This window comes from Zea mays, chromosome 5 (assembly GCF_902167145.1).
Source record: "Zea mays cultivar B73 chromosome 5, Zm-B73-REFERENCE-NAM-5.0, whole genome shotgun sequence".
Taxonomy (NCBI): domain Eukaryota; kingdom Viridiplantae; phylum Streptophyta; class Magnoliopsida; order Poales; family Poaceae; genus Zea; species Zea mays.
Window position 1 is genome coordinate 16353871 of NC_050100.1, and position 14477 is coordinate 16368347.

A 14477-nucleotide genomic window follows, 5' to 3' on the forward strand; every position below is an offset into this window, starting at 1 on the left:
GCTGATGAAAATCCTTGAAGCCGAACGATGGCTGAAAGGTACCAACTCCCATGGAGTTGCGTTCCTCCAACGATAAGGCGAAAAGACGGCGGGCATCCCCCATCCGGGGGCTTGGAAGGTGGAAAGACGCGATGCATAAGGAAGGGAGAAGACATGGTCGCCTTCCGAAAGGGATCGCCCTCCTTTTAAAGGCCACTCTCCCTGCTTGCGCCTCCAACCGTCACGGGCTGAGTCTTCTCCAACACGCTCCAAGGTCCTCCCCTGCGGCGCGGGGGCTGGGTCCCACATGTCATGCAAACCGGCTCGGAGCAGAAGAAGCCAAACCGCCGCGCGTGGTGCACACAACTGCCCAGCGGTTACAAGTAACCCTCCACTTTTGCCCAAACCAACGGGCGAAAGAGGCGGGCAGCCATGCAGGCGGCATGCAACCACGCCAAGTGGACACGCTTCTCCGACCCCCGACACGCCAGCGTGGAGGCCCAGGCCCACGCGTCACGCAACCGGCGCGCCGGATGCTGCATGCAAGCAACTGCACCGCCACTTGCGCCACCACCGCGCCTCCTCCATTGCAGAACCAGTACCGCGACTCGAGGAGACCCAGCGCACGACCCAGCGGCGCCAGCCTGACGCGGCGGTCAAACGCGGCCAAAAGTGGGCCGGCAGTAATGGCGGTGGCAGGCGGGCGGGAGCAGCGGTCACGTCGTCAGCCAGGCTCACATCCCATCCGGGGGCAGCAAGAGAACCCCCTCTCACGGCGTGAAGACGACGCACCCGTGATCCGTTCCTCGAGCGGCTCGCGCACGCGCAACGGCCGCCCCGCCAACCACTCGCCCCGTCGCATTAACTCCGCGACAGGACAGGTGGCGCTTCTGGCAGGAGAAGCGGGCGACGCTTCGCCTTCGCCGAAATAACCGCGCCAAAAAAGGTACGCCGCGTCGTTTCGATTCCGTATCCTTTTCGTTTTTTCCTCTTTCTCTATCTCTTGCAACAGGGACCGGGAAAGGGGGATACCCCGAAAAGGATCCTTCCCCGTGAAGGAACCAGGCTCCGAGCCTCCTTACTGATCAGAGGTTCGAAGGCTGGCCCCCCGAAGGGTTCAACAGCCGCCTCAGATCGCGTGGGCCCTACACCCACTACTGGTCAGAGGTTCGAAGGCCGGCCCCCCGAAGGGTTCCACGGCCGCCTCAGGCTACCCGGGCTCCGCGCCCATTACTGATCAGGGGTTTGAAGGCTGGCCCCCGAAGGGTTCACAGTCGCCTCAGACACCAAGCGAGGGATGACCAGGGGTACGTTCGATACATAACCGAGGCTCGGGCTGCGCTCCCGAGGTACCCTAGGACATTTCCGAGACCAGCGGGAGCGATCTTGTAACGGAATCCCATCGGAGGGAGGCATCGAGCCCTCGGACCCCGTCGCTAGGGGACCGGGTCCGGCAGATCACCCGCAGGTACTTTTGGGCGTGCCTCTGGGCCCCTAGCCGACCCCTAACGAACGGGGCACGGACGTCCACTCGGATTACCCGCTTGCAGCTCACCGGAGACACCATGTTCGGTGCCCATCGAGGGTAACATGGCGCTTTCCCCCCCTCCTCCTTGCGGAAAGGCGACGTAGGGGCGTATGTAAAAAAGCCGAGTCTGTCCCTGATCGCCCTCTCGCCCTGTGCAGAGGCTCGGGGGCTGCTCTCGCAAACCCGGCTCCGGCCAAACCGTTGACAGCGTCAACATACCAGCCCGAGAACTTGGGCCCCGACCGTACACCCGGGCTACGGCCAGTTCGCATGAGGGAACAACCAGACCAGCCGAAGCGTTACGCAAGGCATTAAGACCTCGAAGGAGTAAAACCACTCCTCCGAGGCCTCGGGGGCTACACCCGGCGGGTGCGCTCGCGCGCACCCACCGGAACAAAATGCAACCGAGAAAGGCTGGTCCCCTTGCAAAAAAGTGCGACGAAAGCCTCCAAGCGAGTGTTAACACTCCCTTCGAGGCTCGGGGGCTACTGTCGGGGACCATAATTAGGGGTACCCTCAAGACTCCTAATTCTCAGCTGGTAACCCCCATCAGCATAAAGCTGCAAAGGCCTGATGGGTGCGATTAAGTCAGGGATCAGTCCATTCGAGCGACTCGATCACGCCTCGCCCGAGCCTAGCCTCGGACAAGGGCAGCCGACCCCATAGGGTTTCCGTCTCGCCTGAGGCCCCCCTCCAACGGCAGACACATCTCCGGCTCGCCCGAGGCCCTGCCTTCGCTAAGAAGCAACCCTGACTAAATCGCCGCACCGACCGACCGAATCGCAGGAGCATTTAATGCAAAGGTGGCCTGACATCTTTATCCTGACGCGCGCCCTCCGGCAGAGCCGAAGTGACCGCCGTCACTTCGCCGCTCCACTGACCGGTCTGACAAAAGGACAGCGCCGCCTGCGCCACTCCGACTACAGTGCCACTCGATAGAGTGAGACTGACAGGCAGTCAGGCCCTGCCGAAGGCACCATAGGAAGCTCCGCTCCGCCCGACCCAGGGCTCGAACTCGGGCTAAGTCCTGGAAGACGACGAACTCCGCTCCGCCCGACCCAGGGCTCGGACTCGGGCTAAGACCCGGAAGACGGCGAACTCCGCTCCGCCCGACCCAGGGCTCGGACTCGGGCTAAGACCCGGAAGACGGCGAACTCCGCTCCGCCCGACCCAGGGCTCGGACTCGGGCTAAGTCCCGGAAGACGGCGAACTCCGCTCCGCTCGACCCAGGGCTCGGACTCGGGCTAAGACCCGGAAGACGGCGAACTCTGCTCCGCCCGACCCAGGGCTCGGACTCGGGCTCAGCCCTAGAAGACGACGAACTTCGCTCCGCCCGACCCCAGGGCTCGGACTCCGCCCTGGCCTCTGCCGACGACCTCCGCCTCGCCCGACCCAGGGGCTCGGACTCGGCCTCGGCCATGGAAGACAGACTCGACCTCGGCTTCGGAGGAGCCTCCACATCGCCCAGCCTAGGGCGCAGGCCAGCCACGTCAACGGGAAGCGCCATCATCACCCTACCCCAAGCTGACTCGGGCCGTAGGGAACAAGACCGGTGTTCCATCTGGCCAGCTTCGCCAGATAGGCAATGATGGCGCCCCGCACGCTCTGTGACGACGGCGGCTCCCAGCTCTCTTACGGAAGCAGGTGGACGTCAGCAAGGACTCGACCGCTCCAACAGCTGTCCCTCCGCCAGGCACCGTCGCTCCTCCGACGGCCACGACATCACACCAGCAGGGTGCCAAGATCTCTCCGGCTGCCACATTGGCATGTACTTAGGGCGTCAGCTCTCCCCCGCTAGACACGTAGCACTCTGCTACACCCCCATTGTACACCTGGATCCTCTCCTTACGCCTATAAAAGGAAGGACCAGGGCCCTCCTATAGAGGGTTGGCCGCGCGGGGACGAGGACGGGACAGGCGCTCTCTTGGGGCCGCTCGCTTCCCTCTCCCGCGTGGACGCTTGTAACCCCCTACTGCAAGCGCACCCGACCTGGGCGCGGGACGAACACGAAGGCCGCGGGATTCCCACCTCTCACGCCGGACTCCGGCCGCCTCACTCTCTCCCCCCCTTTGTGCTCGCCCACGCGCTCGACCCATCTGGGCTGGGGCACGCGACACTCACTCGTCGGCCTGAGGGACCCCCGGTCTCGAAACGCCGACAGGATTATAATCTAAATTATATAATCTATATTATAATATAGATATATTATAATCTACATGTAGTTGTTTGGTAGTTTAGGCCTTGTTTGTTTGGGATTATAATCTAGGTAGATTATATAATCCAATGTAAATAAGCTAGTGAGGAAACAAACAAGCAACTTATCTGATAAGATTATATAATCTAGCACTTGGGATTATGATAATCTATAAGCTCATCAAAAGGTGCTTATTTCAGCTTATTTTTTATGAAAGACCCACTACCCATGGCAAGTTGATTAAAATTACTTCCAATTACCATCCACCTGTCCATAGACGTTCTCACCCACCACACAAGTAAAACAGCCAAAGGTATTGTTATATTTGTATGCATACGAATAATAAGCCAAGTCTAAATAATCTGAGCTAACAAACAGCAGCACCTAGCTTATTTAATCCAGAGCAAATAATCCAGATTATATAATCTAGATTATAATTTAGATTATATAATCTATAAGTGGAAACAAACAGGGCCTTAGATTATATAAATGTAGATTATTCACAAAGACAACAATACCCTTGTTTGTTTATTTGAGGTGAGAAAAGAAGGATGACATATATTGTAATTTTTATTTACATAACCATGAGTACTAGGTCTTTTGCCAAAATAATCTTAAATAAGCTACACTTGTATGAGATTATCATAATATGGGCTTTAGATTATATAATCTGAACCTATCATCTAGTTGTTTGTTTACCTATTGGATTATTTGCGCTGGATTATATAATTTGGAGAGATTATAATCTAAAACAAACATGGCCTAATTCTAGTCTGTTAATTTTATAATCTAAAATTTAGAGTTACTAGGTCAGTGCCCGTGCGTTGCAACGGAATCATATAATACCACGATAACTTATGAACAAATGTGTATTATACTGTGATGAGATGGAGGATGGCGTTCTCGAGCTGTTCGGGATGACGTCGAAACGAAACCAGGGCCACGGTTGAGCACCGAGCCCGCGATGCGAGGTCGCCCGTCTGCGAGGCACGCGAGGTGGAGGGGGCAGTCTCAGGGAGGGGGCAATCTCCGGGATATGGTAGTGGAGTGACGACGCGCAGTCGAGAAGGTGTACGTGGGAGCCAGTGGAGGGATGACGCAACGGGCGGTAGAGCAGCGTCGGGGTCGGTGTCCGACAGAGCTTCGCGCTGCAGCGGCGGGAGGGAGAGGCAGTTATATGCACGTGCGTGCTACATAATCAATATGATAAAATACATTGATATGCAAAAAAATTAATTGGTATTCTATACTTTTGTTAGCATCACTAAAAGTAGATGTTTATATACCTTAAAAGATATAGTAAGGTGCACATACGTTGCTGCGAAATCAATATGATAAAAGAATCTTGCTAGAAAAGATCCAAATTCAAAAAGAACATTTAGTGCAACTGAAAAGTCAACCTTTTTTAGAACATTGGAACATCGAAATGGCAGGGATAATAATAGTAAACACAACATTTATAAATCAGAAAAGAATGGCAGGGGTGATATTCAACACAAACAATACATAATTGTTGTTGTGGAGGATCTTCTATACATAATCCAACATACATTTGTCCAAAGCACCTAAGGAAAAAGTTAGATAAGTAAACGCTTCCAGAAACATGATCATCAACAACACACATGTGACAACTCATAAATAATTGGCCAAAGATGATGAATTAATCAAGTAGCACGGTAGTAGTAGGTTATTTGATATATAGAAAAAACAATATAACATCTAGCTCTTCGTGGTTTGAGGTTCCATGAAAAGTACCCCTCCAATCTTTTATTTAACATTTGTTAGTATACACTTGAACTATCGAGCATCAAGTAAAAAAATAGATAGTACCTATGTTTCTTGGAGATCGAGCAACAAAAGCTGCTAAAAAGGTGTGTCCAACGAAGACACTCTTGTGTTGTGCCATCCTAGAAAAGTGGTCATGTAATGGGCTCATATATCTACAAACAAACAAGAGAAAATGCTTGTTCAGAAGGCATGAACCAAAGGCTGGTCAATAGCCCTAAATTTTTAGGAGCACAAACCTTAGATTTCTCTTCCTATTCCTAAGGAGTGTTTCATAGAAGTTCTGTTGTAGGATTTGATATTGATGTATCTTTTTGTTTTTTCCTTGTTTTATCAGTCCCAGCCCTGCAATGCCTTCTTTTTATCTGAATAATATCTACTTAAGGACTAATATCTGAATAAGCAGGCAATGGTAGCCAAGTTCACATGAAAGCTGTGATGCACTCTCGCTCTAATGTGAAGAGTCCATAAATTGAATCAGCAACCAGAAGCGCATAATACACACCTTTTCAGATAGCTTATGAATATGTTCTATGTAATGCTCTTTACAAAAAGTGTTACATACTTTTCCAACTCTAGGAATTGCATATTTGGATCAGCACCGAGATATTATTAACAATCTGAAGCATAAAAATCGGTAAACTTTACAACATCCCTAAGCAGACAAGGGGTTGAGAGCATCAGTTCCCTATAACAGTTACATCATTTTAGAGCAATAACAATTACATTGTGCAGTAGCACTACCTATGTCATTCTCTGCGCATAACTCCCACAAGTGATTCACAGCATAAGAGCTTTGTCCAAACTGGGAGCTTTTGTCTTCATCTGTTAATAAATAGAAACACAATCAGTGCATTCTTTGATGGAAGAATAATAAAAACACACAACCTCACTAAGTTCATAAGAAAAGAGCCCTCAACATACATCTTTGTGTCAGGTAAAGGAACTCCCCAAATGCATCACATGACATACTTACCAAATCAGCCTGAACAAAATAGGTGCATCATCTATAAGCATCACAAGGACGCTAACATACAACTCATTTGTCTAAATTGGAGAAGTCCAACATTTATAAGCACAACAAGTCTTACTACACAAACTCAGTGCCTGTACGAAAGCAAAACCCTCGGTTGTATGAATCACAGGGAAGTCTGCACAAAATTAGTGAGTGAACCAAATAGTGCTAGGATGTATAAGCATTACAGGTGTTACTGCACAAACTTAATGCCTGTAAAAAAAGTAGGGCCTCAGCTCCATGCATCACAGGACAGACCGGACAAAATAAGTGAGTTAACAGAACAGGTTCATCATCTCCAAGCATCACACGGCCATCATAGGGCAGACTGCATATATGAGGATAGGATTTGTGCAGTTATAAAATCACAAACTCAATGGCTATGCAAAGCAAGGCCCTTAGATCTATGCATCACAGTGCAAACTACACTAAATGAGCGAGTTTACAAAAAACCTGGTCATCGTCTATAAGATTCATAGGACTCACAGGGCCATCAAGCTCAACAGCATGGTCAAAGGAGTCATAGGGCCAACATACTCAGCAACATTGTCACAACATTCACAGGGCCACCATAGGGCAGATCACTACATATATGAGGATATATTTATGCAGTTATAAAAGCACAGTTTCACAGGATGAGTGAATTAGAGAACATAACTGAGTTTGTGCATACATCACTTAAAAACGTCATATATGACCTGAAACAATGAGCAGACAAATATCTTCAAGGTACACATTTGAGGACTATTTGACAAAACTAATCATGACAAGGTATTATACATGAAAATACAGCAGCATGGAAGCACACAACCATGGGATGAGCCATCTAAAGCATGATTAAGAACATATATGAATATATATGCAACCAAAAATCATTGGACTTTAGTACACTTCTGCATATGCCATCATAAAAATGGAAAAGCTACTAATTTCAGTTCAACAACAATGCACACTCTTTTTATCATCCATCCATTCTATGTAATTGTAAGGTTCAATTACCAATAAAAGGAAAAGGAAGAAAATTATGTATTGTAGAAGCCTGATTATCAAAATCATCTGGGTTTCTATCAACATACAACGTGCGAAGAAGCCTTGCTTTAGAGAGGATAAGCTTCATAAATGACAATTCATTTGGAAGCCAAGCAATACCAATCGTCTGCACAATTTGAAGATTCGCACACATGCCATCAGTCCATTGAGCATTTAAGAACCCCCAATCTACCTCAAATGTCTCATCAACATCACTCCAACTTCACAAATTAAAAAGGTTGTAAACAACAATATGACCTTTAAACAGTTTAAATAGAAATATCCCAAAGGCAACATCCATAACCTTTACTTTTAGGTTTTCAAGGTTGTGACAACTCCTTAGCAAGGTAAACATGAACAAAATGGGCCCACTCTCGACAACGCTTGAGCATAATCTATGTCACTATAGTGAAATATATTTTTCTTGTATTGTTTATTAACAAAATAATGAGTGTGATTGGTGCTTTTCTCTATAGGGAAAGCTAACTGAACGTATTTATAAACAAACTTATCAATCAAATTAAATGTACACGTACCTATTTTAGAGATATTCAACTCGTATATCATGCAAAATGCCCACCAGATCGACACCGGAACCTAGCTGCTTATCATGCAAAATGTTAGAGCAATAATCAGAATTAACAAAACCTGAGGATACTCCTCAATTGCAAACAAAAAAAGTAAGCACAACCACCTAACTATTTTTGCAAAGAAAATATGTAGGTAATTTTGCACATAAACAAAGTGTCTTCCTCAAGTAACTGGCAAGAGATATCATGCAGTCTATACTGCTACAAAATATGAAAGGAATAAGAAATGGACGATGATGAATCTAGACACATATATAAAACAAATACATTAATTGTGTTTACAACCTTTTAAATTTGTGAAAGGAATGAGAAATGGACGATGATGAATCAATATTTTTGTGGTTCTTGAATTTGCAAGCATGGTGGATCAGCCAAGAAAGCCATGTGAACAAAAGGAAGCTTAGAGAAAATTGAAGACGGGTGGTGGACCAGAAGAATGGATCAGACGTAAATAATACGATTATTCGCAACAAAGAACAAATGACTATCTCGATCAATCCGTTTCAGTAAGCAAGTTCATAATGAATTTAGTGGAACACCATGGCTTGGTAGGGGAGTAAGTAGAGCATAGCAGGTACCTGTACCTCATGTCCCATGGCCACTGATGTCGATGAGTTGTTGCTGCCGGTGGCCATCTCTTCTCGAAAGGGAGTTGATAAACAGAGCTGAACCACAATCGTTGGGCCTGGAAGATAAAACAATAGATAAGTTAATAAATATCTCCAGCACAAATCATATTTCAAATATACTTACATCATAAACATAAACAAAGGAATAAAAGGGTACTTAGCTCCTCAAAGGAATAAAAAGGAACAACTGTTCAAAAGAGATACATTGCAATATGTTCAAAGGAGCTCAGAGGAATAAAACCAATTGTTCGGTTTCCCCAAAAAAGTTTGCATCTAGTTGAGATGTCTGAATTAGGATGGATCTTTGTCAGGATCATTCGTTGTGGGATAATAATATACCTATAGTGCCTATATTTAGCGGCATAACCATCATTAATCACATGATTTTTATTATGTATTAGGTGTCTAACCAAGAGGAAAAGATAGAAAAGGTAGAAGATAGGATTATCCTGAGCTTCTACGGGTAACAGTCGAAACCTTTTGTTTCGGGAAGGAGTATATTTTCAGAATGGGTCAACCATGCTCTGCTGCGTACTCTTGGCTTTTGGTACATTGCATCTCACTGAAATATTTAAAATAGCAGTAGTTAGTATCTAGCCAGATAAAAGGACATGCGAAGCATAACAACTCTCACTATTAATTGCAGTATGTTGTTGTCCATAATTTAGAAGGGGTCCTTTGGGTTATTCGATTTTAGAGGGGATCCTTTGGGTTCTTCAGTTCAGAAAGCCCACTTCGGATTATTGCTTCACCGATCTCCCACTTCCTCTCTACCTGAATGAACTCAATAATGTGAGAAGCTAAAATTAAGTTAGACTTCTTTGATCTGAAAACTAAGTTAGCTATATACCTAGAGTTGTACCTAAGAATTAGCTCAATAATAAACTCAAGACTTTGGGTGTGTTTCCTGTTGCTACAGGTCTGGTATAGACTTTGCGCTTTCCTTCTCCTTCAGCTCAACGCTTGCTTCTGAAAATGGGTAACTTCATCAGCCCATTTTGCTTAAAACCATGCCATAAAGAAAAGATAAATACTGGAATCGATTGAGCTTTTGTTTGGGATGATACAAGTTTGAGTAGTTAGCTGAACCCGTCTTGCCTGTGATCAGGATTAACTCAGTCGAGGATTGCCCATCAACCGCCACTCCACCCACCGCAATCGCAGCAACCTGAAAACACAATTTTCTTGGTTTCCGTCAGCATTGGCACCAAACTGTAGCACAATCTCACAAGATAGAGGGAAAAAGGAGTGAAAAGAAACACCATGAATTACGCCTTTTGTAATTAACAAGCCCAACTCTAGAATAGACTAAAATGTGAAAATTGACGATCATAGTTTTGAGTGTTATTTCAAGAAAAGTACATTCGAGAACATGACAGCAGAATCCTAAATTTGCTCTTCTTCATAAAGATGGTATGGATATCAGCTCCACCCTCATGGTGATGCCTGTAAGTGTACAAGCCATCAGACACCCCATGTTATTGCTGTCCCATGTATGAGCACATCAGGAGACAAATTTAGGATTCTGTGAATTTGTGAATACATAAAAAAGTAGGTCAGTATTAGAACACACATACTACGATGAAAAAGGGCAAGGAAAACATATACTTACAAGTGAATGTTACATCATCATACTTCTGTATGACATTTTTACAACAGATTTTCAGTCCATTATTAATCAAAATAATAATGTTTTTAGAGCACAAAAGTGGGTGCCGCAAACAGAAATCATTGAATCACTAACAGGAAAAGATGCATGTGAAAGATGTGCTCTAACTGTAGCCGGAAGCTCAGAAATATGTTGATGGCATTAGTCGTAGTAGAAGATAGATTTCTTGTTTAGCATATTGCAAAGACTTACCTGGAAGCAAACCGTAGGGCGGGTGTCGAGCGAGCAGCCAGGCTAGAATCGATGGTTAGGGGTAGACCCACAAGCTTTGCAGCATAAATTATCGAAATTGGTGGGGTGTCCTAGGAGGAATAAATAACATTCTCTTCACCTATGATTATAAAAACAATGTACTTTAAAAAAATTTGTAAACAAGTTTATGCAAATTAGATCATAAATAATAACAAAATTATTCTCTTCGCACCAATAATTTATTTCCCTACCTTCCTAAAATTTTCAGAGCATCACATGTGATTCTTAAAATCATATATAGATATATTCACAAACTGTCCACTTTTTAGCTTTCCCATGCACTCAACAAGTTGATTTGTATCAAATGCATCTGCAAGGCAAAGAATGAAACCTACTTTCAGCTAAGATAAACTAAATCCCAGAAACTAAAAGAAGAGCATATTTTCACATATTGCATATCAAGTTACAACCCAAAGTGAGTTGCACACGATTTCAAAAAAAAAAACAAGAGCAATCAATGAGAATTATGCCTAAAGTTTGGAATGCGGTATCCTCTAATCAATGAATAGGCATTTGTGGCCAGCTCACATATTACGGGTGCAATCAGAGTGAGCACAATAAACGTGATTGCCAAGATGTGAAAACTAAGAGCATGATATTTTTAACTCCCATTCGTATGTGATAACAAGCCTATTTATTGGCGGTCTTGAGCAAAATCATAATAGAGTACTTCAACATCTAACATTTGATGCTTCTGATGGATGCCTCTCAAGTATCAATGTAGCATCTCATATTATCATCCCATATTATTTTCTTGGAATCGGAGTCAGACATTGATAGTGTTTGAAAATCGGTGTCGCTTCCATATTTGCCCTATTCTGCTTCAGTTGACCAGAAAATATCCTACCATTTGCATCCCTATGTCAATTAAAATCTAACTAAATAAGTTTTTGATGGAGTGTGTGATGGGTGGAACCTTAGTTCCGTGAGTTCTGGATATTGCAAAAGCAGAAGATTTGTTTCACAGTGCACAAAAAGGAGAAATCTAAGGCACTAAGGTTTGACAGGTAACAATTCAAAAAAAATACGCAACTGCTGTGGTCTGTGGTGTATAACAAGGACGTATATTTTAGGGGTACATAACAGCAGAAATTAAGATATAATTCATGGAACATTTTCCCCGCTGTCATTTCCGACAACCCAGATTTCTAGCCCGACTGATGCTGCTTCAGGTGCCAGCTGAATCTCATCATACTTAAGAAACTTAATGGCACCTGGATCATAGCGAAAAAAACCAAAATCATGTACCTGTTTGCAGAGAAGAGGACAGAAATTTGGGTTAACAATATGGCATTAGCACTGGGAGAGAAAAATAAAACAATAAAAAATGGAATCAAGTGGAATATACACTCACAGGATCTCTGTACAGCGGGTACACAGGGATCTCTTCCCTGTTCACGAACATGGCCTCCGCGACCACAGGCCCTGTCATCGCGAGCATCACGATAACAGCAGCAGCAGCAGCACAAATCATTCACATGTAGATATGTGAGAATTGGTGCTGATTACTGGAGGTGTTCCTACCTGGCTTGACTACATGGCGGTTAGTGAGGATTATGCCGCGGGACATGTCAACGACGAAACCCGTGGCGTAGCTGGCGCCTGCGACCTCGGTGTCAAAGGCGTAAAGATTGTAAGGCATAGAGTCCTAGATATAAAAGAAGGTACCAAACAATGTCAGAAAAGACAAAGTTTCACAAGATATTACCATGCAGATTACATTTGCAACTTTTAAGTCTTGTTCTAATTCCATCACTAACTTCATCCCCTTCACTGGCCAAAACTAAATATCAGTAATCTGAAATGTCCTTAAAAGGAAGACAATATAGATCACATTTTGGTAGCACAACTGAGGCTGGAGCAGCATTAGATATCTTCATTATTTCATAGCTAAAGGGAATTACAACCTTTAACATGTCGAAGGTGATGAACATTCATGAAAAGTATCAGATGGAAACCAAAAAAAACATGCAATTGGAAACTATCCAATCCTATGTAGAGAGAAGACAACTAAACTCTGAACCTCTTCTCTACTCTGGTGGGAGGCATACTCATTTATTCATGGTGACCCATAACATGGTGCGACAATCTTTCTGTAATCTTGTCAAGCTGCGCTAATCTCAACGTAGACTGAAAAGAAGAAAGATTTAGAAAAATAGATGACGTTAATTTGGTTAACAAGCACACGTTCATGCAAGTGGAGCAGAACATTGGTATCAATTACAGTTAATGGATAACCAGAATGCTTCTAAACGACAAAACAGATGGTTTCTTCTACAGAGGTCATAGCTCTCATTCTTGAAACCGACACCAAACCATTACCAATGTAACTATGTGCACTTATGCATGCACACGTTACTCAGAATCATGGTACACATAAGTTTTCTTAGCATGTACTTCGTTCACAATGTCCTAGAATGAAAAACAAAAGCTGGCGCCACTAACCTGCTCATCGAAATAGGTGGCATCACTGCCTTCGTCCGGAATACTTTGCAGAATGTACTTTATTGGATCAAACTCCTGTGAATAATTCAAATTTCAAACTCAAAACACATCAATCCTTGAAAGCAGCAGACAACCAAATCTATGTCAATGCAGCACTCACCTCCTCATAGAACACCTCCTCGAGCTCCTCCAGGGCCTGGCCCTGGGGGTTGCTCCCATAGATGGAGACCAAATCCTCCGAATTGGATGGCAGGTTGATCCTCTCGTGAGGTGGCAATCCAGCGATCGCCCGTGCAGCTGCTGCTGCCGCCGCAGCTCGTTCTGGAACCTACAATGTGCGAGAGCAAGCCATGAAAGGAGGGAGAAAGCGTAAAGGACCTCAGGACGGGAAGGGGGCGCTAGGGGTCGGTGGGAGGAGGCCGAGGGAGCGGACAGAGCTGAGGAGTTTCTCGCCGACGCGGGAGATGTCCATGCCGCCACCCTGGATCAGGAGTAGGGGCAGAAAGACGAGTGGGCTGGGCCCGGACTCGAAAAGCTGCTCGCCGCCGCTGAAGAGGGATGACGAGGAGGAGGAGGCTGAGGGGCGGTGGGTGGCGGCACCGTGTCGCGTCGCATCTCAGCTGCGCCGCCTTCCGGGCCCCCTTGCCGCCGGGGACCACGTGAGGGAGCGCCGCCGGCTGCTCCCAGATCCGAGCGGTAGTTAGGGCACGCGTGCGCTGGCGGTGGCACGGGTTGGCTGGATCGCGTGGGGGGGAGGGGGTTGATCGCGTCGGGTCCGGGAATTCGCCGGGATGTGTAATAAAGTGGAGGGGCGAAGATCTCGGCGAGGAAGACCACGTGGAGCGGCGTGGAGGCGCGGATCTTCTCCCGCCACCGCCGCATCAGGTACACGAGCGACGCGGCGAACAACGTCGAGAAGATGAGGTTCGTGTGTCGGATCGACAGCGGCAGCGCGTCCCCCGCCTGCACACGCACCCGCTGCCCCTCGCCGCCGGTCGCCTGCTGGCGCCGTGGGGCGCTCCCGTGCGGCCACGGAACCCTGTGGCGGACCTCCATAGCCATAGGGTGCGTCGGGCTTGCTCGTCGGCGCTCAACCGCACGGCGGCAAGGAGGAGGAGCGGAGCAGTGGCCCGGGGTTTGGGGATTTGATTTGGGAGGAGGATCGATCTCGAACGTGGAGGAGGAGGCGGGGCGGCGGCGGCTCACGCGGGGTGGGGAGGGGGAGACGGAGGCAGGGGGACGAACGTGGGCGTGGGCGGGCGGACGGTATAGATTTACGGAAGCGAGTGGACGGTGCAGATTCACCGAAGGCAGAACAAGCAGAGGCAGCCTACCCCTTAGAGCCTTAATAGGTAGTATAGA

At 46.6% G+C, this 14477-nt stretch overlaps 1 protein-coding gene across 1 annotated transcript; it reads right to left on the reverse strand.

The window, feature by feature from the left end:
* Positions 1-10943: 10943 nt before the first annotated feature.
* On the reverse strand, positions 10944-12127 carry LOC103626033 (protease Do-like 7). Its single transcript, XM_020537905.2, has 2 exons — positions 12025-12127; positions 10944-11918 (listed from the first exon to the last, which is right to left on the reverse strand). Exons 1-2 carry the CDS (start codon positions 12109-12111, stop codon positions 11775-11777), a joined length of 231 nt encoding a protein of 76 aa, XP_020393494.1. The 5' UTR covers positions 12112-12127; the 3' UTR covers positions 10944-11774.
* Between the last annotated feature and the right edge of the window lie 2350 nt (positions 12128-14477).

Coding starts and splice junctions, on each gene's coding strand:
- LOC103626033 (XM_020537905.2), bottom strand. CDS start 12,111: ATGCTCGCGATGACAGGGCCTGTGGTCGCGGAGGCCATGTTCGTGAAC. Junction 11,919..12,024: donor ACCCGCTGTACAGAGATCCT/GTGAGTGTATAT, acceptor CTCTGCAAACAG/GTACATGATTTTGGTTTTTT.